General features: G+C 42.6%; 4 protein-coding genes across 6 annotated transcripts in view; 1 reads left to right on the forward strand and 3 right to left on the reverse strand.

Annotated features, from left to right (window-relative positions):
• The window catches only part of LOC120951196 (translational regulator orb2-like), a 37845-nt gene extending 31114 nt beyond the window's left edge, over window positions 1–6731 (forward strand). For 2 of the 3 annotated variants that reach the window (XM_049610963.1, XM_040369759.2), the window contains exons 4-8: window positions 712–1394; window positions 1873–3145; window positions 3225–3378; window positions 3476–4237; window positions 4527–6731. In XM_049610963.1, the coding sequence (XP_049466920.1) occupies window positions 712–1394; window positions 1873–3145; window positions 3225–3378; window positions 3476–4237; window positions 4527–5316 (3662 nt within the window). In that variant the 3' untranslated portion in view covers window positions 5317–6731. The remainder of the gene's footprint in view (window positions 1–711; window positions 1395–1872; window positions 3146–3224; window positions 3379–3475; window positions 4238–4526) is intronic. The other variant, XM_049610964.1, reaches the window with a different exon arrangement.
• Window positions 6732–12742: 6011 nt separating this feature from the next.
• On the reverse strand, window positions 12743–16236 carry LOC120952167 (peroxisomal membrane protein 11C-like). Its single transcript, XM_040371346.2, has 4 exons — window positions 15863–16236; window positions 14934–15298; window positions 14544–14612; window positions 12743–14460 (listed from the first exon to the last, which is right to left on the reverse strand). The coding sequence occupies exons 1-4, from the start codon at window positions 15920–15922 to the stop codon at window positions 14241–14243; spliced, it is 714 nt and encodes a 237-aa protein (XP_040227280.1). The 5' UTR covers window positions 15923–16236; the 3' UTR covers window positions 12743–14240.
• Window positions 16237–17287: 1051 nt separating this feature from the next.
• On the reverse strand, window positions 17288–18864 carry LOC120953781 (lipase 1-like). The gene is made up of 2 exons (XM_040374036.2): window positions 17920–18864; window positions 17288–17828 (listed from the first exon to the last, which is right to left on the reverse strand). The coding sequence occupies exons 1-2, from the start codon at window positions 18655–18657 to the stop codon at window positions 17451–17453; spliced, it is 1116 nt and encodes a 371-aa protein (XP_040229970.2). The 5' UTR covers window positions 18658–18864; the 3' UTR covers window positions 17288–17450.
• Window positions 18865–19104: 240 nt separating this feature from the next.
• On the reverse strand, window positions 19105–23544 carry LOC120950848 (lipase 1-like). Its single transcript, XM_040369205.2, has 3 exons — window positions 23062–23544; window positions 19867–20577; window positions 19105–19795 (listed from the first exon to the last, which is right to left on the reverse strand). Exons 1-3 carry the CDS (start codon window positions 23266–23268, stop codon window positions 19415–19417), a joined length of 1299 nt encoding a protein of 432 aa, XP_040225139.2. The 5' UTR covers window positions 23269–23544; the 3' UTR covers window positions 19105–19414.
• Window positions 23545–24126: the final 582 nt, after the last annotated feature.

The raw sequence follows: 24126 nt of genomic DNA on the forward strand, positions 1-24126 counted from the left end.
CAGTGCCTTTCTGGAGAGAGTATTATTGTTTTGCACTTGAACCGGTGCCAAATAAGTTAAGAGAAGTTGTGTGCTGCTTCCTGCCAAATCGTCCATAAGTATGTGGTATGTTCGAGCGCGTGTATGCATCTACGTGGGAATGGAATAAGCCGGATTGTGTATCGTCCGGCCAATAGTGCAATGGTTATACGCCTGACCGCGCGCTTGATGAGAAAATAGTAATGTAGGAATTGTAAAGCATCGATAAACATAATGCTAGTTTATGTATATTATTATCTGTATATTTTCTCGCTTCAATTGAACCCACATACATTAATGTGTCCTTAGTATTTACAGTTGTTTTATCCCCTAGTTGTTTCTATTGATAACATCTTCTGCCGTTTTTTTGCCGCTACAATTGTTAAAGACCTGGGCAGAATCGCTTAGTGGCTTTGCTATAAGTGATTTGTTGGTTCACCTACAGGAAATAAGAGATAGCCAGTGACCGATTCATGCGAGAATTGAACATACACAATTAGAAAAACCATTGCTGCGAAGCATCATTCTTCTCCGTAACGTTTGCTTGATGTTCGTCTCAATATTGGTCGTGCTTGTACGTGTGTAAAAAAGTATATCTGATTTTGTATTTTTAGAAACACAATTATAGAATTTAACGTTACGATTGATAGAATTTTGATCTATTTTTCTCTCGCCCCTCTCCACGCGTCGTAGATAACATGTCCTTAGCCGATCTGCTGGGCGGTTCGCAGGCATCATCCCCCACCTCGGCAACGTCGTCGGTGGGCAAAGGTGGAGATGGAAGTCTTAGCAGCAGCACCGGCCTAGCGCACCACCACCATCACCAGCTACAACATAATCAGCAGCATCTGCCGCAGCAGCAAGGTCAACAGAATCACCAGCATCATCACCATCAGCATCATCATACCACGCTCGGGTCATTCGCGTCGTCGCTTGGCTCGTCCTTAGCGGGCAGCAGCGTGGCAAGACCGACGACAGTTTGCGACGACAGTGGCAGCAGCATCCTAAGCTGCTCCGGCGGCGGGAATAGCTCGGCAAGCGGAGGATCCGTTTCGTCGAATCCATTCAACTTCTCCAGCCTGCGAATTCCGAGCCCATCGCTTAACTCGCCCGACCTGCTGATGGGCGGCGGTGTATTGATAGGCGGTGGCATTGCCGGTAGCAGCAGCAGCAGCAGTAGCAGCAGCAGCGGCATCAGTTGCGGTGGAGCAGGAAGTGCTGGCAGTGGCCAGTCTCCAACGACACACTCGTTCTACACGGCCCTGCAGCAGCAGCAGCAGCAGCAGCCGGGAAGTGGCGGCAGTTCAGGAAGCACAGCCGATGCTTTACCCTCATCGAGCGGCAGTGGTGGTGCTGGTGGATTCGAGGGATTTCGGGTGAGGAAACATGTCTATTATTTAGCGATAATGTCATCTAGACTATCTCATTCCAACCGGTACAAAAAGGGAGGATAATCAATTAAGATCGACGAAAATAGTTTTGCACCTTCCGCAGAGCTGAACAAGTGTTTAATTAAGTAAAGTTCTAAGTTATTTTTTTGGCACGAAACGAACAAGTGGAGTGAGTAGCGGTGGCAAACAGTTGCAAGTTGCGAATCTATCGCCGTTTGTCATCCCACTGTATGAAGTGCGGTTGTTTTTTGGCCAAATGCCCATTTTATGTTTCCCGTTTCTAGTAAACGTTTTAGCGAGCGCAAAGTGTGTAACATTATTTTTTGTAGATCAATTGTGGCTGTGACTTGTGTGGTTTAATATCTAGTTATTTATAAACCGGTTGATTTTTGCAGTAATTTCTTTTACAATTCTATTTTCGGTTGGTTCATTGCGGGTTTGTTGTATTGTCTCCATCTTCCAGTTCGATACCGATCTGATGCTCGGATGTGTCGGCAGTGGTGGAATTGCTTCAGCGAATGCATTGGCCACCGAAACGCTGAAGCAAAGACGACGAAACATTAGTTTCGACTGTTCCTCGCCCACCAACGGCACGTCCTCGCCGGGCGAAGGAAGCTCCCCCTCGCTGACACTGCTCTGCTCCAACAGTGGACGGAACTACCGAAACGGTAGCAGCAGCTATTCGCAGTCCCAGCAAAATGCATTATCCCATCATCAACAACAGTCGTCGACCGTCAGCAGCGTACAGCAGCAACAGTACGATCTGCTATCGGGCAGCAATGGTTCAGCGAGCGGCATCAACGGACCAGCAGGTGGAGGCGCCGGAGGCAATGGAATTACCTCCAACAATAACCACCTTGGCAGTGGAATGGGTAGTTTCGATTCGGCTAACAGTGGTACCACCAACAGCAGTGCTCTGTCACTGTTCGGATCGGGCAATGGTTCACTGTCCCGGTCGCACTCACCGCCGGACCATTCGGACACCAGCAACTTGCTGACGAGCCTGGAAAGCACCAGCATACTGGATATGCTAAACTATCTTACTCTAGGTCAGAGTACGAATTCGGTGCCGACCACCAGCGGGCTTCACAATCAAACTTCCCAACATCAACAATCCAACGGTGGTCAGTTGGCGCCCTACACCTCGACACTGAACACGCTCTATCAACAGCAGCAGCAGCAGCAGCAGCAACATCAACAGCCGACAGCCGCTTCGGGATCGTTTGCTGGGTCCAATGCTGCGAGCAATAATGGAAACACAGTTGGTCTATCTGGGCTAAGCCTAGGCAGTACCGGATTTGCTACAAGCGAATACGATCGTCTGCAAAACCTGCAAGCGCTCAACACGCTGCGCCTGCTGCAGCAAACCCAGCAGCTGTCCCAGCTGCAGCAGCTACAGTTCAACCAGTCGCTATTGCCAGCAGCGACTGGAAATGGTGGCGCCAGCATTTTCGGCAACTGTGGCGCTGGCACGGCGGCAGGCTCTATTTCCACGTCTGGTAATAATGCGCTTACCGCAAGCGGCAGCATTGGCTCGAACATGGGCTGTACCGGGGGCAACAATGGCAATAATAGTATGCAGGGAAAAAGCTGGTCCTCATCGCAGCAGCATATGGTGGTGTCGCATCGCCAGGGCTCCTCGTCGCCGTCACTAAACGGTGGATCTGCTGGGAACGGCAATGGGTACAATGACATAAACCTCGATCGCATCGCCCGATTTCACCGATCCTCCGCCGGTTTGTGTTTCATGTTACATTATTTACAACCAAATGCTAAATGATCGGAACCTCCTTTTTGATGCATTTTGCCCCACAGCACATTACGATGCCACTTGCACTTGGAGTGGCGTGTTGCCACCTCGCTCAAGCCGGCTGGTGACGTACTCGTCGAAAATATTCCTCGGCGGTATGCCGTGGGACATTTCCGAACAATCGTTGGTGCAAATTTTTAAACCATTCGGCTCAATCAAGTAAGTAGGAGGAGAGGTGAAAGCAAATTTTCAATAGTAACCGATCACTGACGATGAATTGCTTGTTGTTTTTTTCTATTTCGTTGCCGTCGCATAGAGTCGAATGGCCTGGAAAGGAGCAACAGGCGACACAACCGAAAGGTTACGTGTACATCATCTTCGAATCGGACAAACAGGTGAAGGCGTTGCTGCAGTCATGCACGTACACTACCCCGAACGGTGGTATGCACGTCCATCATGGTGGCGCAGGTCCAGGTAACTACGGAGGCAGCCACACTGCCATGAACGGTGCCTCGTCGAACGGTTCGGTAGCCCGGGCTGCTGGGTCGAGCTACGACGAGGCACCACCTCACCAGCATCAGCAGTCCCACCGGCAGCAAGTATTGCCGATGTCTAATCTGAATAAACCGCTAGCTCCTTCAGGTGCGAAGATCAACTTCAAGATATCGTCGAAGCGCATCAAGTCGAAGGACGTCGAGGTGATCCCGTGGAACATCGCCGACTCAAACTACGTCAAGTCGGCTTCGCAGAAGCTAGATCCAACGAAAACGGTGTTTGTGGGGGCACTGCACGGTCAGCTGACGGCGGAAGGGTTGGCGAAGATCATGAACGATCTGTTCGATGGCGTCGTGTACGTGGGCATCGATACGGATAAGTACAAGTATCCGCTGGGTTCGGCTCGCGTCACATTCAACAACTCACGGTCGTACATGAAGGCCGTCTCGGCTGCTTTCATCGAGATTCGAACCTCCAAGTTCACCAAGAAGCTGCAGGTTGATCCCTACCTGGAGGATTCGCTTTGCTCGATGTGCACCGTACAGCACGGACCATACTTCTGCCGGGAAATCATGTGCTTCAGGTATGTTTTTCTAAATGCAATGTAGTGTGATTTTAATATTTGCAAATGATTTTTAAGGTAACTTTTGCTAATGCCGTCTACGGCACTGGCTTTTCTTAATGAACTTTATGAATTTTAAGGTTTATGAAGTTAATAATATAGCATGACCGTTCCTCACGATTAAATATTAAAAACCTTCCCAAATGAACCGTTTTAACCCAGAAGGAAGGCAATTCATTGATTAATGCTTAATGTCCTATCGATTACATGTGTGTTTGTGTTTGTATATGTATTTGCTGTCCATATTTAGATATTTTTGCCGTTCCTGCTGGCAACTTCAACACAGCCGTGAGGTGTATCTGCAGAACCATAAACCACTGACCAGAAACTCCAAATTCACCGCAATCATTGGGGTTGGCCCTCAGCAACATCAGCAACAATCGCACACATCCGGTGGCAGTAACGGCAGCAACGGCAACCATCACCTGCACCAACAGCAGTCGTCATTCGATCACAGCCCGTACTACAGTAATCACCATCACCATCATCACCACCATCATCACGGTGGCTCTGGTAGGGATTCGCTGAGCCAGCAGTCTGGCTCTAGTTTGTCATCACACAATCATCAATATCATCATCACAACAACCACCATCATCAGCAGCAACAGCAACAGGGTAGTCGTTTAAGCTTGCTCCAGCAGCAGCAACATCATCACCACAATCACCACCGTGGCCTCGCCAAGTCTCCCTCACCGTCGATGTGCAATGGCGCCGAGGGCAACAACAACGGTATTGGCTGCGGTGGCAACACCAGCAACACTAGTAGCAATAGTTCCAGCCCGATTGGTGTGGGAACGAGCGGCCGTAGCATCAATGCCAGCAGCACCAGCAGCAGCAGTTGCAGTAGCAACAGTCTCAATGGTAGCAACAATAACGTCAACTGCAGTGCTGGAACCGCCGGTGGCAGCACCAGCAGTGGTGAGCACGTATCGTTGAACCTGCAACAGCTTAGCTTTGTTGCGGGTGGCGGTGGTACTGGTGGCAGCGATGGACTTAGTGGTAGTAGCAATGGTAACGGTGGTAGCGGTATGCTCATTTAAATTGCAACGTTCTTTTCAAATTGGTGGAGCGGAAATGTTTCTTTCTATTTATATATCATTTTTCCTCCATTCCGATATTTGCTTTTTTTGTAATGTCGGTTTTGTTTTCACCGTTCTTTAGGCAAAATAATGTTTGTATGCCAGAGTTTTTCACGCCTAGTTTTTACTTGAACACGGCAAATATTGTTTTTTTTTTTGTGTTTGTTTTTCACCATCACTAACTCGAAACCACGAGCTTAGTATTTTAGTCGTAATGTGTGTTGGCAATCTATAATCTTATAAAAGTCTTGCCTGATTTGCTTTTTTTCTGGAAAGATAGGGTTTATTGGTCAAACAAAAAGTCAAACTCTTACTCGACCGATGCTGTTTCAAACCTGCCAAAGAAGTAGAAAGACGTTGGAAACGAATTTCCCCGATTGAAATTTACAGTTTATCGAACGTTGTACAAAATTCTTCGGCTTTGGCGCTGGCTGGGACCCGGCAGCACAGTCGACCAAACATGCAATATCGTCTCTCGGTTGCGTAGTGGTAGCAGCTTTGTTATTGTGGATTTGATGCTTTGAAAAAGACGGAGGATCGCTTCAGAAAGTAACATTTGCAGAATCGTTAATTTTACCCAATAGTGTTTTAGTTCTTTATTCAAACAGCTTATTGTGACTATTGCTGTGTTTAAGTTAGCGCACAGAACTGGGATGTATGTGTCGGTGTAGCAGAGTTTGTGCTTTCTAGTATGAACTGCTTGTTGTACTTATAAAGCTACTACGTTTGCTGCACGGATCATCCAAAACATAAAAGGTGTGCAATTTTTTGCTTGGCACACCTTTTGACGGCCATGGCAAAGCGATCCTCCATACTAATGATTTTTCTCTTTGATAAGCTTATTTATTTTTGGTCAATTTTTTACGGCGTTCAGTGCCGACCCAAGAAAATGCACTTCTGCACCGAGAGACGACATGAATGTGGAATATTTCTAATAGCGATGAACCACAAACGTGACCGATAATACGCCATTTGACTTTTATATAGGCAAGCATTTTTTTTTGTGTTTGAAAATAGAGCCATCCCTGTGTTTACCGTTGATAAGCTTGCCAAAAGAAGCTTAAAATAACACAGTATTTAAATGTTCTGGTTGGGAGGAACCTTCTTAAGCAGCCGCTACTACCGTTTATCGTTGCGCACACTATGTTTGACGGCTCTGTGCTGCTAACCGACAGCCGTAATGATTGAAATCAACCTAACCTGCATACAAGTTTGCTCGTTTTTAACGACGTAAGCGTGAGAAGACATGCGCATGTGACGTGTTGTTACTATAATCACTTTTTTAACGCGCACACCACACACTATCTTGTGTCATATGTATGAATCCATAATCCCTGTTAGAAAAGCAAGGCGAGGCAAACTATATCCCCGTATGCATGCGCACATGATCTGCTCATATTTGAAGGTAAACATTGTTGTTTTATTGTTAAAGCCCGCGCCGACCGAAAGCCCCCACTTGACACAGGGTGGGTCAAAGGTCGGGAAGATTTTGCAGAACAACTGCTGGGTCGAGATGATGGTATACCATTGTGTGGTGATTGGCTATGAATTTAAATACGTTTTTATTAAATGGCAGGTGTGTATTACGTGATCATCGACGTGATCAAATGCAATCTTTTTAGCAGAGGGGGAATATGAATATGAAAAAAGCTAAAAAATCGGGTAACAAACACACCATCATTTACTGCGCCATTTAATAAGCGCCTTCGCTCCAGCAGATACGCTATTTTACGTAAGCAATTATTTAAAAATATTGAAATGATGGAAAAATTAGTGCAGGGTGAAATATTTAAAAGTAACGGGTCACGATTAGATCAAATGCTACTACTGCAGCAGCGTGGTGCTGGTTAGTTGATTGTGTGTTGAACAGTACATTTACAATGGTAGGTTAGGAGGAGGAGGTGATCGAAGGGCAAGTTGTTTCCAAAATTGAATTCTTACCGTCGTTGGTTATTATGAGCGTTTCAATCAGTTATTTATTAATGCCAATGTTCAATTTGGCGCGTTCGTTTTTCTATGTTTATTTATTCGTATTTATTGCAGGGCATAGCTTGTTATGCGCCAGGATTTGTTTATTTGTAACTTAAAACGCTATTCAGTGTTGCCTTTTTTTCGATGTAATAATAATGAACTGTATAAAAATGGTTATGCACAATTGTTTTGGCTACATTATCAAAACAATACCATCAATGAACATTAATCGAACCATAATTCTTATTCTTCTATGTTATTTGTATTGTTAACTGTAGATCCATTTTCCCCGTTGGTTTTATTATAACGACGACGTACGCAGATAATTTTAAAATATTGATGAAAGAAATAATATTTTTAAAATAGGGAGAAAGATTCACTCCAGTTACATTACCTTGAAACATTGTTTTAATGCATGCAAAGTAATAACTCCCTTGCATATTTGGTTTCAGCAATTACATCATACATCGTTCCATAATGTTTACATGACTCTAATGATTGTTTTTATGAATTGTTTTTTGTTTTAAATTTATCAGATACCCTAGGAAATATTGGTTTTTTATTTACATCTTGTTATTCTTCATTAAGTTTGTTTTAGAGGCATGAAAATTCGGCCATTTCGTGTACTAAAAACTGCTTTTAGTTTACTACTTTTAGCGAGTAGAACGATCGGCGAGAATGAATGCGAGCATTACATACTGTTTCCTGTTGAGCATTACATATAAAATGGTACTATATTGAGATAGGTTTTAAGCTATATTCAATCATGCTAGGCCAGCTATATTGAAACAAGTATGCTCATGCTGGTACATTGAAGGGACCCGTACATATAAGAATAAGGATCACACAACCACAGTTATTATGCCAAACCTAACCTGGGGTACATAATTTTAAGAAAATTATGCTACTTGGCCGATATTTAGAAGTATACAAGCGATATGCAAATATCTATATTTTTTATACAGAATAGTTGTGACAAAGTGACAAAACTCACACATAGTAGTAAACACCGGATATATACATATATATATTAACTCGTGAATTCAGCCCAAAACAATTCGGTGGGAGTGAATTTCGAGGAGGAATAAAATTTGTTATAAATCGCAGCTGAGAATATGAATAGTTACTTATGGTAAGACAATAATACATACATTTCCATCTGCTTTATATATAGTATGTTGGAATTCTAGATGCAAAACCAATTGTGTTGTTTTACGTGCATTCCATCATTGTTCAATTAATTTGTATTGTAACAATTTATTATGACTTTTTTTTCTATTTGGAAAGTTTCAAGTCTCACTTGGCTCATAAAATAAGCGAGAAAATGAAGGTAATGCCAATTTTACCATTTTTCTTTATCATATCTTCTTGGAGCTGGCACAAGGACCAGAATGAGTTAAAACAACTAGTTCTAAACTAATCATACTGATAATCATCGCATAGACTTCAGAAAATAAGAAAGGAAATATCGAGCTTCAATTATTTAATCGACGATTTTCATACATGGTTAAAGTACGTACGTTGAATGCTGTTAATTATTTGGTAGTATTATCTACTACAAACATATATGATATTTATATGCCCAACCGAAGCGATGGCGAAGGGAAATCATAAAAAAAACACGACTATGACTTAGAATAGTTTAAATCATCTGACTCGCAAAGCTACAAAATAACATATGTATATGAAACAGAGGAGCTCAGATGAATTAACCCCTGCTGCTATTATGCAATCATCACGTTTTTACTGGTGTCACCATTCTAAATAGTAGAATTTGAATTACTATTTGCTATTCCGTTTTTATTTTTCAAGCCCCTTCGGATTTGAATGAAACATTTTTACACTAATTGCCTTTAGAGCTCACATCAATTTGTAAAGCCAATCCGTTTAATTAAGAGCGAGAGAGGGAATGGGTAAGGAGCAATTCCTCAACATCAAATTGCAAAACATATAGGATACTAAAAGAATAACGAAATGTGCCTAGCAATATTCATAAGATAATCTCACAATACATCAAGTGCGTGTATGTTAATGTGCGGTGTAAAGTTTGAACTTTCATTAACAAGCAAAACAAATAATAATAAACTAAACAAAAGTGTGTGGATTCAAGTGCGCTTGATATGAAGAGCTATTCTGATTGATCAGTAAGATTCATGCTGATCTCGAACTAAAAGAACGGTGGTTGTTCGAAATGACATTTGATTTTTCAAACAAAAATATAACGAAAAACCCGTAACTACGTTTCATCAAGATCATTTTGATCATCAATTTTATGACATTTTTAAAGCAATTTGATCAAACGAAACTTTGGACTCTTACATCACTACTCTGTAGCAGATTTTGATGGTCAGATGTTAGTTTACATTACTTGGTAAAAAATAATGTCAGTTTTATATTGTTCGTTGTTGTGGACAGGTATTTAAATAAAAAAAAGAAGCTATAGAAAAAAAGCATAGACAATTTTCTAATGGTAGAGGCATTGCAGTGAACAACGATTCTTATGTTGCATTCTTCGATACTTAAAAAACATATAATTGGTAAACTATTCTGATTATTTGCGAGCAAACTAAGAAGCAGAACAAAACAATCAATAATTAAATTTTTATTTTGTTTTTATTTCTAAAAATACTCCTGGCAAGTGTGCAATATTAACATTCATTTATAAAAAAAACAAGCAAAAAAATAGCTTACTTGCGAGACGGTGTGTATCAACATTTGTTAGGTTAGGTACAGATAGATGGGGCGATGTTTTGTGTCGTGGCAAATATGTGAAATACATTACGACAAAACAATGTTACTGGTTTAGTTAATAACATTTTAAAACATTCTTGTAATTGAACTTATGAACTGAATGGTTTTACAAAAAGATTCAAATATTATTTATTGCGTTCATATGGAGTTGACAGATAAAGTTTAACGTTTACAACAAGTTCGATTTGATAATGATTTTTTTTTTGTTAACGCATAACATCGCATGATAGTGTCAACATAAAAATATAAACACTTGTTTTTATATGCATGGACTTATCAAACATGATCTATTTTAGTTATAGACGCATAACCACGAAAAATGCACCTTTGTTATGCTGCTGCATTACATTGCACTAACGGTGGGCCAATTTTGGAAACTGCGCTATAATTAATGATGCATTGCAATTTTTAACTAGAAATACAGCCTGTGGTTGTGTACATATTTTAAAAACGTTAATTTGTCGATTGGCAAGCAATTGAACAGTTCGTATGAGAAGTAAGAAGAACCGTTGTCGTCACTTTTATAGACCTTAACCCCCCAGTTACATGCTCATCGTGAATCAATAGCGCGCGTGTTCAGCCGGATCATCATTATTCCCCGCGTAAATGATGTGATCGGCATTTGAAAGTTTGAAAATTTAATTTAAACAACAAAACGCGCACACCTTAATGCAGCACTCCAAGGTGTATGTGGCAATAATGCGCACTGTCGGTCCCGGTTGGATAACGTTTTATAAATTCGTTTTAATTTTAGCCTTTTCTTTTTATGAAAATGCAACAATCACACAAGTCTGTGTGGTATTTGGGTGGCACTAGGTAAACAAATGATACAATTTAAAAGCAATGTCTAAATTGCTTCAAGGGCGATGTTTTAAAGGGCAGCGAACGTAACGAATGTAATTTGATCGATATTTTACGTATTTTACTATACCTGTCTCTCGGGGGGGGGGGGGGGGGGGGGGGGGTGCGTGTGCTGCGTGAGTGGGTTGCATAAACAGATAATTTTAAAAATGAAATTTCCATTTCCTTTTTTTACGTGTTATGATTACTAATTTTATAATATATATATTTGCACGTTGTGAAAAAGTGTGCGCGTGGTTTTATGTACTGTTTTTATTTATCTATTCGTGTATTTTTTTACCAATCTATAGTGTTGTTTTGTTGATTATTCATGGTGCTACAAAAAAGGAAAACAATTGTTTTACAAAAAAAAGATGGACAAAGAAACGGAGGATAGGAGCAAAAACAGTTTTTTATAACAATGCAATACTTTCAGCCCAATTTTAATTAGACCAATTTTGACAAGTGCATTCGGCATCCCGCAGTCGAACCTGATGAAATTGAATGGAAATCGAAATGGTTTGAATGAAATGCTGAAAGGAGAAGTAGAAACACTGTAAAGAGTGTGCAAAAAAAAAACGCAGATTTTGAACTGAAGCACGTATCTCTAAAGCAATGTGTATATGAATAGAGTAAGCTGCAGTGCAGTCACGCAGGCAAGCAATATAAGTTAAACATAATTCAAATGAATTATGGTGAATATTTAATCGTGCGACCAATATACACGCTTCAATACTATTCTGCTGCTATCCCGCAAACTCATTTGTGAAAGCAAGGATGCGAAGTTAAGCCTTGAAAGAAGCAAACAACAAAAAATATCGATAACAATCATTCGGACATATACGGCGCAACAGACCTCCTTCGTGTCGTGTGTCGTCACATGAAACTATTTAACATCATTTAAGCAAACCCAATACTTTGCCACATCTCGCAAAAGGCAAGTTGGTAGGACCAAACTATATAAATATACATACTAATCACAGATAAATCTACCACACATCTTAACCTCAGCTGCTGCTTGATTGGAACATCTATACAAAACTATGTATATGAACGCTGTAGCATAAACCAGTGTCTGATGCATGACGCTCATGGGTATCTTTCTTACATGGATACGATGTACGGTATCTAATATTAACACTGCTTGGATAATCATTAATACTGTATGCGGAAGCAATTAAAAGCAAAAAACTCATATAAGACAAAATCAAAATATGAAACTATAACTGGAAAATGCTTTTTGTGATGGAAGTGAAGTGAAACTAAAAACTTATCTAGTAAGAAAGCAACACATGGAAATGTAAACCACTGACGATAATAGCAATAGCGTAAGGCTTAGTTAAAACCCTCGAATCGGTTTATAGACATTTATAATGAGTTTTCCGAAACGCAGATATATATAACCTAGTGCAAAAGTGCGCAGTATTGGTGATGCCTAACTTTGTTAATAGAAATAGTATCATTTAGCCGATGGATGATTGACGATTGTGTAGGTACGTCTATATATGCTACGCTGCTGCATGTGTTACGAACAATTAAAGATGCGGCAAAAGAAACTCGTTTTATCTACCATTGCGTTATTCAAGGTATTTACCAACATTAACCGTTTGGAGAAAACAAAAAAAAAACTTATACGTAACAGTCGTTAGTGCGCGCAAGGTATTGAAAATTCATACAAAAAGACAAAGAGTACACAACACAAATACGGTGTGGGCAATCAATCAATACTGCTCGATCAATCACCCCTTTAAAACAATAAACACTTCCTCGAACGAATGACGCTTTTTAAAATGTTTTTTTTTTAATGATTGTAACAGGAGTGAGGGGAGAGGGGGAGGAACATGCAATACACCAACAAAAACTCACAAAGGGTTAATAATTTCGAAATTAGAGCAAGAATAACCATTTCTTACCGCGTTAAAATCTGTTTGAAAATGCGATGAGGCGCATGTGTGTGTGTGTGTGTATTTGCTCGAAGGTAGGAAATGAGAGAGGTTAACTAAACAAAACTATGGAAAAGTTACAATCCTCCTACTATACTCTTAACCAAACACATTCCGCGCCCGCTTTCGAGATTACTACTCGCCAGAAAGAGAGATACACAGAGACAATACGAGAAAGACAAACAGGAAATTTAATGCGCCAAAGTTCAATGTAACAGCAGTAAGTGGTAAACAGAAAACTATAGCTAAAGCTACTTTTTCTTCTTGGCTCGTAACGATTCGGTTAACACGGGAGAGGTTCTTTGCACGACAAAAACAATGCATACGTACGAAAGAATGAAGACTTGAAACATTGCCAGGACTCTTGCAATAAGTAAGCCACTGGACATGGAAGTTTTTGTGTGCATTTCTGTATGTGGCTGTGTGCAGTTAATAGGCGTGGGATATGAAATATTCATTGCCACCGCATCAAAACCGATCAATGACAAAACAAGAGAGCTCACACAGACCCAAACTCAGCCAGCGAATGAATGATTAAGGCATTAGGGTATAGAGCTAATGGAATGCAAGCGACTGCATCTTCCCTACCATTCCCACAAACAAAAGAAAGCATTACGAAGAACGAATAAGAGCGAACAGGTAAAGGGGGGAAAAGGAAAGTACATCTCAGAACTGATCAAAAATGGACTTTGTATTAACGCAAAACAATAAGAAATATGAAACAATAACAAGTAGCAACTACTACTACTATTACTACCACTACTACTACTACTACTGCTATTTATTCCTAAAAAAACAAAAAAAGCCCCTGACGTTGCAATACACACCAAATACAAATAAAAAAGAATCAATAAAACATACAGATTTCATCAAATTTACCCCTGCGTTCTTTGGACGGTCTCATTTAATTACTTTAAGAAACTATAAGAAAAAAATACTAGAGACATAGTGCAGTTTTTTGTTTGCTTTTGTTTGTATCATCTCTCTGTATCATGAATATGGACACAAATTGTTTCAAAATAAATGATTTATTTACAAGTCAAATAACTGACTAGAGTTTTGTTTTGTTACATTTTTTTTTACAAAAGACATTAGAATATTTTTCTTACAGCAAACAATTGCAGGACCCGTATAATCTAAACAATTATTAAACTAAAAGGTAATGATTCTACATTTAGCTTTAAACTCCATATTAAGGCAAAAGTAGATGTGCGTTTTTCCTGACCTATATATCTTATCCATTAAGAGGTCCCTTCGGGAAAGCAAAATGAAAGCAGTTCTGCTAGATGTAAATGAATGTTCGCTACACTCTTCTCGGGTGGGCACGCAATCGATCGCCGTCTGGATGGAGGTGTTGTGTTGGTACGCGAAGGTAATCGCCTAGGAACTCTGCTTAACGATTCGCTTCTTGGCCACATACTGGTAGAGTCCCAGCAGCGAGGAAATGCTACCAATCAGTCCTACGTGCCAGGTTTGGAAACGGCCACCCCAAAGCATACCCTTGGGCAGGGTACTGCCGGCATGAACCAGATCCAGCGACAGCCGCAATATCGATATCGCCTCCATGCGCTGTTTTATCAGCAACATGCGGAACGCTTGGCTAAAAGTGACAGACAGATATGGAAAGCTCGATGTTATCACACGTTGAACTGGTCTTGGCAACAGCCAAATCCCGATATTTACCTGCTTTCATTTTCCTTTTTATCGATGCATGATTTATGCTGTTCCATCACAGTGAAGCTCCGGATGGTTCTAGTTATCGACGTAGCAGGGAAGTGTTGATAAAGAAATAAAAGTAGGGAATCATAAATCAATTAGTGGAAATCAGGGATGTTGCGCGCAGTTAATCCTGTCTAATGGAATGCGATTAAATCATGGGCAGGGTCAGATACACACCAACGTGCAATATAGCTGATTTGTTGGTGTGGGGTCGGTTGTAGAATAGATAAATGCCACCTTAAGATATGGTTCGATAAAGTCACGTGATACTCGAGCCAATGTTAAATTCTCTACGAAAGCTTTGCCTTCGATTGTGGCGAAATGTGAGACCGCCTTCTCGGTTTGAGGACTTACTTCATCAGATTGAGGTAAATCGATGCGACCCATAGCATCGAGTTGATCGTGTCCCACCGGGTCGGGTTCTCCACGTTCAGCAGATTGTGCTCGATCAGCCAACAGATCTTGTCCACCGGGTAGTACGCGTGATCGATCAGATTCGTGACGAACCCGATCAGGCCCATCCAGCGGTCCGGCTCCTTGCTGCCACAGCCGTAGCTCAGACTGTACGCCAGCATGGGCAAATCGTCGAACAGGCGCAGCGTGGCACGTGTTTGGGACATTTTCGAGCTAAATATGGCCAGTTTTTTGGCACGCCCCGGGTCGGACTGTGCATACAGCCCCGAGGCTAGCTTTGTGGTGTAGCATAGTGTGCGAATAATCTGTCGGGATAAAAAAGGATTTTTAATGCCATCATTTTCATTTTAACATATCTTTTTATAGAAAAAGTTTTAAGAAAAAGCTCAGGCACACACGTAAAACGAGGGAGCTGACCTTCAACAAATTCAACAAACAACTCCACTGTTACGGAGGAACTCATTTATCACATTCACCCACACACCATGCGTGCCTTTTTGCCGCGTGGAAGTAAACAAACCGGTCTGGCGTTCAAAATGTGCCACCCATCATAAGGCGGTTACATTTCTGTTGCTTTTTCGATTGCGGCTGCAAGGTATTGCTTGAAAACACGAATGCTGTACATACAACTAATGGGTCCATTTTTCTTCACCACTCGCAACCACATTTCACGCAAACAAAAGCCAGAAACAACCGAGCCCATTGTGCTGGGGGCGAGGATAGAAGTGAAAGTTGTTTTCAACGCCACCAACGACACCTCATAGCTTTATCCGACGTGGAACTTTTGGTGCTCCGCACTTCCGCATTACGGGGAGGCTTTTTTTCTAAATGCTGATCATAATTGGCAGCAGTCCGCAAACCATACGCACCTTATCTCGGCCGGTATATCCGTCCAGCATATCACAGATTTCGTTCAACATTTTGCTCATCTTGGGTGCCGTACGTAGTCGGAACGATAAACTAAGGATCGTGCAACTCGTTGCCTAAACTGATCTTTGCTCACTGATGCCGAGTCGTGAGGCAACCGGTCGCCCCGAACCCGATACAACACTTATCACTTTCAGCAGCAGCTCCCGCTCTAATCTTATCAATTGATCCCGCAAAAATGGACACGAGAAGAGATACACACAGGTGGTTAAAAATACGCAAAATTACACTGAGCAGCTGCTGGTCGGGATCGGAGGGAGAGCGAGAGTGTGTGTGCTTCTCGCTGCAGGTCCGATGGAATGTTTTGGATCGCTGTTGCCGCTGTAAAGAAAGTGGCATAAACAGTGCCGCTGTAACCGTGCTGTCAGGTGGGTGCCGCAGTACCCAACCAACAAAACGGGCAACGTGTCAAACTGTCAAAGAGGGTTGTTGAGAAACTGGAATTAGTGTGCCAGTTGGCGTGTGTAGCTAACCAATATAAAATAAATTATAAAAATTAAAGTATTAATTATTTGTTTTATATTGATTTTACCCAACGGTGCGCGTTCGAAATTAGAGCATATCCCAAGTGCCAGAAATCCACTAATTGACCACTAAACGGGTTCTAAATGGGTCAAGGTCTCAACCTAAAAGGAGTATAAAAAGACTTCGTTTAGCAGACGGCAAACGACTCATGCATTCTAAAAAAAAGCAAAAAAGCTGGTGGCACCACCTGTTGGTGGGATAGCTAGGCAGTGGAGTTTTCCTCGCTTTGAGAGCTTTCTCCTTCCCTTTGTGCTATTATATGGTTTCGCATATTCTCATTGTTTCAAATATTTGGGACGCATATTCTCATTGGGTCATATATTGGTCATATATTCTCATTGGGAAAACGTAAAGTCAATTATAACTGGCTAGGGTTTTCCAAACATAAATTTCATAAAAAACAAATCAGGAAACCGTTACTTTCCAGTAGAATGAAATTATATTTCTTTATAATCTTTGGAACCAACAACGACTACGGGTGCTCTGAGCAGTCATGGCATCTACAAAGATGGCGTCTGATGTCGTCACACCACCAAATCGACGTGACACTTGGAACAAAATGAGCCGTTTCATATTCATGCATGATGTTTCACCAACCCTCTATCAATCATAGTCTAAATATCATGAAAACCTCCTACGGAAACTTAATTAAAATGGTCGTGTGGTCAGATACGAGTCATTGTAAATTAATTTTAAACTGAAATTTTGAGTCGTGTAGATCTCATGTAGGAGTCTTTTACGATATTCGATGTGCTTGGGATAGGCTTTAGGCAAATACGATAGCATGAAAATCAATCTACGTGTGACCGGTGCGTTTAGGATAGGATTACCAGGGTGCGAAGATTCACTTCTAGTGTTATTTAAATGTGAGAGGACAATGTTGATAAACATTGTATTTAATGGCCATGATGAAGTACTATTTATTCAACGAGAATGTATTTCTTTGATTTCAAAATAGTCATGTCCTATACACCGGACCCACCTCGATAGCAGTTTAACTTTTCTCTAATTGTCGTAAAGCTCAACCAGATCAGTCTGCAGATTTGCCATGATTTTAGTATAAAGGACCGTTCTAATGCGCTTGGCAGCGATAAAATCGAGATGGGTAAATTTTTTACCCCCGACAGCGCGTAACTCGCGAATGTTCGGCAGCGCAGCGGTAAACTTTCGCACATTTTTCGGATGAATGATCCAATCATTCATGCCGTAGTAGATGTGCACCGGGACGTCCGAGGCACTAAGGTTGTACGGCACGACGATGCGATCCACGGCACTTTCCTGGTACGGTCGAAATATTCCATTCTGTATGACCTGGTGGTAATGGTAGACCTCCTTAACCGCTGCCCCGGACGGACAGTGACCAACCAACGATTGAATGGCATTCTGTAGCAGCCGCACATAGTGCGTTGGAGAAAGATAAAATAAATGTCATCTTTGTAAAAAGTTTTTTTTACACGCACCAATCCATACGCACCGTATCGAGTGATTCCGGATTGGGGCCAAACAGATTATCAAACAGCACGACGCACGGGTTTCTCTTCGTCTCCGGTGGACACATCGTTTGCAGCATGCCGCTCTGCTGTTCCGACCAGCGCAGCAGCTCCACCAGGTTCGTAGTGAACGCGAGTGGCATGATAACTTGCGCATTATCGACCAGCGAGTTTAGCACCGGGCTGCGCACACTATCCAGCAGCACGGACGGCGCGAGCGCGTGTGCCAACCGGATCTTGCGGTTGTACGCGGGCCGGCTGCTCGTCATCACGAAGTAAGCCGTAGTACCTTCGGAGTAGCCGATGTAGTAAATTTGCCCGGCCGGGTGTTTCGTGTCGTTTAGCATGTAGTCGATCACGGCCGGCAGATCGTAGATGCCCTTCTCGTGCCAGGTAAAGTTCCAGAAGGCCGCATCGCTCGGTGACAGCTGCACGTGCTGGCGGGAGTAGCGATTGCCGCGCGTATTGATCAGCCACACGTCGTACCCCGCTTTGGCCAGCTGGTAGGCTAGCGCATCCTCCGGTCCGATCACCAGCCAGTCGGCCGAGCTGCCGAGCAAACCGTGCACCAGCAGTACCGGCAGCCGGTCCGGATCGGGGCCCTGCTTTCGTGTTATCCGATGAACGCCGAGCTTGTAACCGTCGGCTGTTGTGACCGTGTACGTCTGGCCACGGTAGCCGTACTTGCTGATGAGCTCTATCTGCAGGAAAGTTAGTGCCATTCGGTTTAAGCGAGTGCGCAGGCACTGACCGTTACGCACTGACCACGAGCACTACTTACCGATGTAAGTTGACCATCAATTCTGCTGATGACAAACTTCCCGTCGGTAGCACTAGTTAGCATCAACAGTGTTACGGCGAACGTTAAACAATTTGTAGACATTGGACCAACTGTGTGCGCTGTCAAACAGATCGACCGGTACAATCGAGAACCACAAGCGTACGAGCGATTCTATTTGACTGATATTTCATAGCCCCACAAACATATATAATGAAGAGATTTGGAAGCACTAATCTCACTGCCGATCGGTAATTATTCCGTATAATAATATCAAAGGTGTAATTGGTCAGCTGCTGTGTTGGCCTTTCTGGTTAGGGGTGCGCGCACGAGGCTCCATTTTAGTGGTAAACTAAAAATAAACGCTCCAATTGACTAACGGTCCAAAAACTATATAAATGAACTATTAATTTTAGACTATTTAGTGTGTGCAATCCAAAACAAACGACAAGTCCAATCAAAAAGGCTAGATGTTTCTAAAATGAAATTGTTTATTTCAGATCAACATTTTCCGACTCATCGCCACCTAAACCTGTCCACATTGTACACAGTATTAGTAAACTCAATTTGTCACAATTGAAACACAAGTCAGTCGAAACAGTAACAAACCAATCACGATTTTACCTTCAATAACATTAACATTAAACATTATAATTACATGCCGTCACCACACCGATACGGTTCCGGACAATCCAGTCTTTTCATAAGTCGCGCAGCTGCTCCAGAATGCTGTCGTACACGAGCGCACGCACCCGTTTGGCCGCCACAAAATCGAGATGGTTAAAGTGCGGATCCTGCACCTCGGTCAGCGAGACAACGTTCGGCAGCTCAGCCGCCAGCCGCACCACGTTGGCCGGTCCAACCATCCAATCGTTGAGCGCGTAAAACAGGGCAACCGGTGCGGTGACGGCCGACAAATTGTACGCCGGCGGCTGTTCCCGCCCGTAGTGGGCCAGGTTCTGGTCCGGCCGCTCGTAGGCGAACTGCTGGAAGCGGCCGCACCGATTCAGCTGCGCAAAGTGTAGCAGCTGCTTGCTGGACGCACCGGACGGATTGTGCCCGGCCATGATGTGCTGTGCTAGCTGTGCAGAAGGAAAGAAAAGGCAAATCATTAAACAGGGAATATATGATATGGCACCCTGTCCACACCTACCCGATCCGTGCCGTTTGGGTTCGGTCCAACCATCTGCTCGATCAGATGCACACAGATGGGCCGTGCGATACGCGCCGGACACAGGGCCCGCTGCAGTGCGTACTGGACAGGGTTGTGGGGCAGCACCTGCCACATGCCGATCGCGTCCAGGAAGCACTTGACGGCGGGACCGTTTTCCGCCAGCCAGCGGAAGATGGGACTGCGCACCTGCTGGACGTAGACGGCCGGCGAGAGGGCGTACATGCGGGCAATTTTCGCGTTGTATTCGGGCCGGGTGGAGGCGAGCACGAAGAACACGGTCGTACCCTGCGAGTAGCCGATGTAGTGGAGGCGCCTTGCCCCCGTCACGGACAGGACGTGATCGATCGTGGCGGGCAGATCGTAGTAGCCCATCTCGTGCCAGGTATAGTCCCAGAACTCGCGGCTATCCGATGATAGGTGGGTGTGGCGCCGGCAGTACCGATTGCCGCGCAGATCGGCCAGCCACACGTCGTGCCCCTGGTCGGCCAGCAGGTAGGCGAGACTGTTGTTCGGCCCGATGATGAGGAAATCGGCCGAGCTGGCAAACAACCCGTGCACGAGCAGCACCGGTAGGGAATGGTCGGATTTGGTGCGCATCGGAGGGATTCTCGTCAACGTTAGGATGTAACCGTCGGCGGTGGTGATCTCGTGCTGCTCGATCGGGTAGCCATACTTACGGATCAGCTCAGACTGTGGTAGTGAAAGGGTATTAGAAGACGTATACGTATGGAACAGTTTCAGTACACTGAATTTTTGAGTACATATTCAGCGCCCCGATAGTTATTGGCATCAACTAACAGCGTTGATAGGAGTTATGCCTTTATCAAGATACTTGCATCAGAGTTATTAATCTGATTAACAATATGTATGTCTTTGCTCCTGGAAGCTGATATTCGGCCTCAGCACAATTTTTCGATCGATCCGGCTGTCATTTTGGTGTCATTTGACACTCATTTCGCCGCCAAGGTGTTCATTTTACTGGTCTTTTTGAAAACTGGTATACCATGACACTCACGAGCAAAATGAACTATGCTACAAAAATTCGATCGTTCCGCTTTGTATGGCGAAAAATCATCGCGTATGGCGTATGGCGAAACTCATTGAGCTGCGGAAATTATCGAATATCAGAAAAATGCCATAAATCAAGGTTAATGGTTTTGAAAAACGTTATGTAAAAGCAAGTTGGTAATTGTTCTGGTTCTTTTTCAATATTTTGGGTGATAAAAAATCATTTATTAAATATTTTAAAAAATGGTTTGCCTACACTAAGTGCTGAACTCGATGGGAATCGACTTCATGCAGGAGTATGAAAGAAATAGTTATACTGTCAGTTTTACGTGAGCGCCTATCGAATGTTTTCGATCGAAAAATTGTGCTGAGGCCGATAGACATGTTCAGCGAGTTGTAGATTCGTTCAGGCATATAATAGACTCTTTCAGCGAGATATACGGCCTCAGCACAATTTTTCGATCGAAAAAATTCGATCGATCCGGCTGTCATTTTGGTGTCATTTGACACTCATTTCGCCGCCAAGGTGTTCATTTTACTGGTCTTTTTGAAAACTGGTATACCATGACACTCACGAGCAAAATGAACTATGCTACAAAAATTCGATCGTTCCGCTTTGTATGGGGAAAAATCCGCGACACATTGAGCTGCGGAAATTATCGAATATCAGAAAAATGCCATAAATCAAGGATGATGTTTTTGAAAAACGTTATTTAAAAGCAAGTTGGTAAATGTTTTGGTTCTTTTTCAATATTTTGGGTGATAAAAAATTATTTTAAAAATTGTTTACCTGGGGGCCAGCTTCATGTACACCTACATGTTATACGAAAAAAAAAACACATAAAAGAAAAAGTTATACTCGGCCTCAGCACAATTTTTCGATCGAAAAAATTCGATCGATCCGGCTGTCAATTTGGTGTCATTTGACACTCATTTCGCCGCCAAGGTGTTCATTTTACTGGTCTTTTTGAAAACTGGTATACCATGACACTCACGAGCAAAATGAACTATGCTACAAAAATTCGATCGTTCCGCTTTGTATGGCGAAAAATCCGCAACTCATTGAGCTGCGGAAATTTTCGAATATCAGAAAAATGCCATAAATTAAGGTTAATGGTTTTGAAAAACGTTATGTAAAAGCAAGTTGGTAATTGTTCTGGTTCTTTTTCAATATTTTGGGTGATAAAAAATCATTTATTAAATATTTAAAAAAATGGTTTGCCTACACTAAGTACTGAACTCGATGGGAATCGACTTCATGCAGGAGTATGAAAGAAATAGTTATACTGTCAGTTTTACGTGAGCGCCTATCGAATTTTTTCGATCGAAAAATGGTGCTGAGGCCGACTGTCAGTTTTACGTGAGCGCCTATCGAATTTTTTCGATCGAAAAATTGTGCTGAGGCCGATAGAATTGTTCGGAAGTAGGCGTTGACATGTTCGGTTATACTGTAGAGCTGTCACTTTCGCACCCCTTGGACTGCAGCTTGGATCATTCTCATCAGAAGGTAAACAAACGGTTTTTGCAAAAATATGTTTGTTTTAACTAATTCATGTATTAAACAGCTTGGGGAATGATTATTAGCTACTTTTAGGACTTTTAAGAATGAAAAATTGAACCCTGCGGCACAGTGCGTAAACAAAACAAATGACAGCACTACAGAATCGCTGAACATGTCTACGCCTACTTCCGAACAATTCTATATCTCGCTGAAAAAGTCTATTATATGCCTGAACGAATCTACAACTCGCTGAACATGTCTATATAATCCTCGAAAACCCTGTATATTCTCAGTGTAAGTACTGCCAAAACATGCTGACACGCGGCAACCTTAATGCCGGAAGAAAACTCGTCTCGTTTCTTGCTTGCTTGCTTCGACCGTCACGATAATGGCGTCTCTTCAGCTTTATCTTTTCATTTCCCGCCCAAGTCTTGATGGCTATTTCACTGAAACTTTTACAACTAACCTTGACCTCATTGTAAAACCACTCTTGTTTCGGTCAGAAAACCTTTCAAAATATGACCGTTCCGCACCTACTCGTTTCATCACACTAACACTGTACGCCACTGCACACTAAAAGCTACCGTAATTGATTGATTTGGTAGAACCATCCGGTCGGTCGCTCGCGCGGGATGTCACTACTAATGCACGAACAAATAACTCACCGTTTCCAGCATACCGTCTTCTTCGTCAATCGCGAATACGGTTGGATAACCGCCGAACGCATCACTCGATCGTGCCACTACCCTCAGCGGAAGGGTCAACGTACAAAGCACCAAAATGTAGGGCCACCAACTGCTGCACACTGCACTCCACCGGTAAGGCCAGATGCACTGGGCTGCTGCTGCATTTCCGTAACGAACCACGGCCATTTCTGCACTGAATCGCCATCCGAGCGATCCGAGCAGTGGGCAGTTGCTCGGCCACTGGTCGCTGCGCTGTGGCTACGCTTTCTTCAGCCCGAAGCTGATTGCAATTGCAGTGGCGGTGCATCGGCGTCGACAATCGGTACTGTGTGTGTGTGCGGTATGTATCATGGTCAAGGCAAGCGAGCGGGAGATCAGTTGTCCTTTGCCTTGACTCGGAGTAGACTTTTTTTCGCATTCGTTCGCAAGCGGGGCAAGCGTTCAGTTTGTGGTGCGCCTGGCTTGTGTTCCGGCTGTGAGTGTGTAAGAGCAGTTGGCAGAAGTATATATTTTTGGAATTTATGTATAGTAAGATTTCATAATTAATGTTACTATCATGATTTATTTTTTTTCTTATTAATGATTTATTTATTATTTATTATTAAAAACTTATTATAAAAATGTCCCAAAAATGTCTCATCAAATGTATTATAATTATAACAATGTCCCAACTTCTTGAAATATTTAATTCAGCACATTCATCGACATTCTTTATCGCGGCATAACTGACCTTCGCGACCTTGTCGGCCTTACTTGTTTGTCAAGTTTGTGTTACTGGATACCTGAATTGTCAGCTGTCGCAACGCTACCGAGGGACCATCCAAATGGGAATCATTAACCTTTTTCTACTAAATTAAATAAAAAAAAATCTTTATCGAATTATGTCGAGAGAGTATTCCTCAATAGATACGATTGAAGAGATTTTGATAAAATTAAACCCATTTCTTCTTCTCTCTCCTTATCACTTCTACCCCTACTGTAATAATGCCGTAATAAAATGCGCACATCGATATGAATCGATTGTACACGAACAGGAATTTAAAT

This window comes from Anopheles coluzzii, chromosome 2, assembly GCF_943734685.1.
Source record: "Anopheles coluzzii chromosome 2, AcolN3, whole genome shotgun sequence".
Classification (NCBI taxonomy): domain Eukaryota; kingdom Metazoa; phylum Arthropoda; class Insecta; order Diptera; family Culicidae; genus Anopheles; species Anopheles coluzzii.

Coding starts and splice junctions, on each gene's coding strand:
- LOC120952167 (XM_040371346.2), bottom strand. CDS start 15,922: ATGAGCAAAATGTTGAACGAAATCTGTGATATGCTGGACGGATATACC. Junction 15,299..15,862: donor GATATACCGGCCGAGATAAG/GTGCGTATGGTT, acceptor TTATCCCGACAG/ATTATTCGCACACTATGCTA. Junction 14,461..14,543: donor AAAAAGGAAAATGAAAGCAG/GTAAATATCGGG, acceptor TGTCACTTTTAG/CCAAGCGTTCCGCATGTTGC.
- LOC120953781 (XM_040374036.2), bottom strand. CDS start 18,657: ATGGCACTAACTTTCCTGCAGATAGAGCTCATCAGCAAGTACGGCTAC. Junction 17,829..17,919: donor ATCCGGAATCACTCGATACG/GTGCGTATGGAT, acceptor CGGCTGCTACAG/AATGCCATTCAATCGTTGGT.
- LOC120950848 (XM_040369205.2), bottom strand. CDS start 23,268: ATGGCCGTGGTTCGTTACGGAAATGCAGCAGCAGCCCAGTGCATCTGG. Junction 20,578..23,061: donor AAGACGGTATGCTGGAAACG/GTGAGTTATTTG, acceptor TCACTACCACAG/TCTGAGCTGATCCGTAAGTA. Junction 19,796..19,866: donor ACCCAAACGGCACGGATCGG/GTAGGTGTGGAC, acceptor CCTTCTGCACAG/CTAGCACAGCACATCATGGC.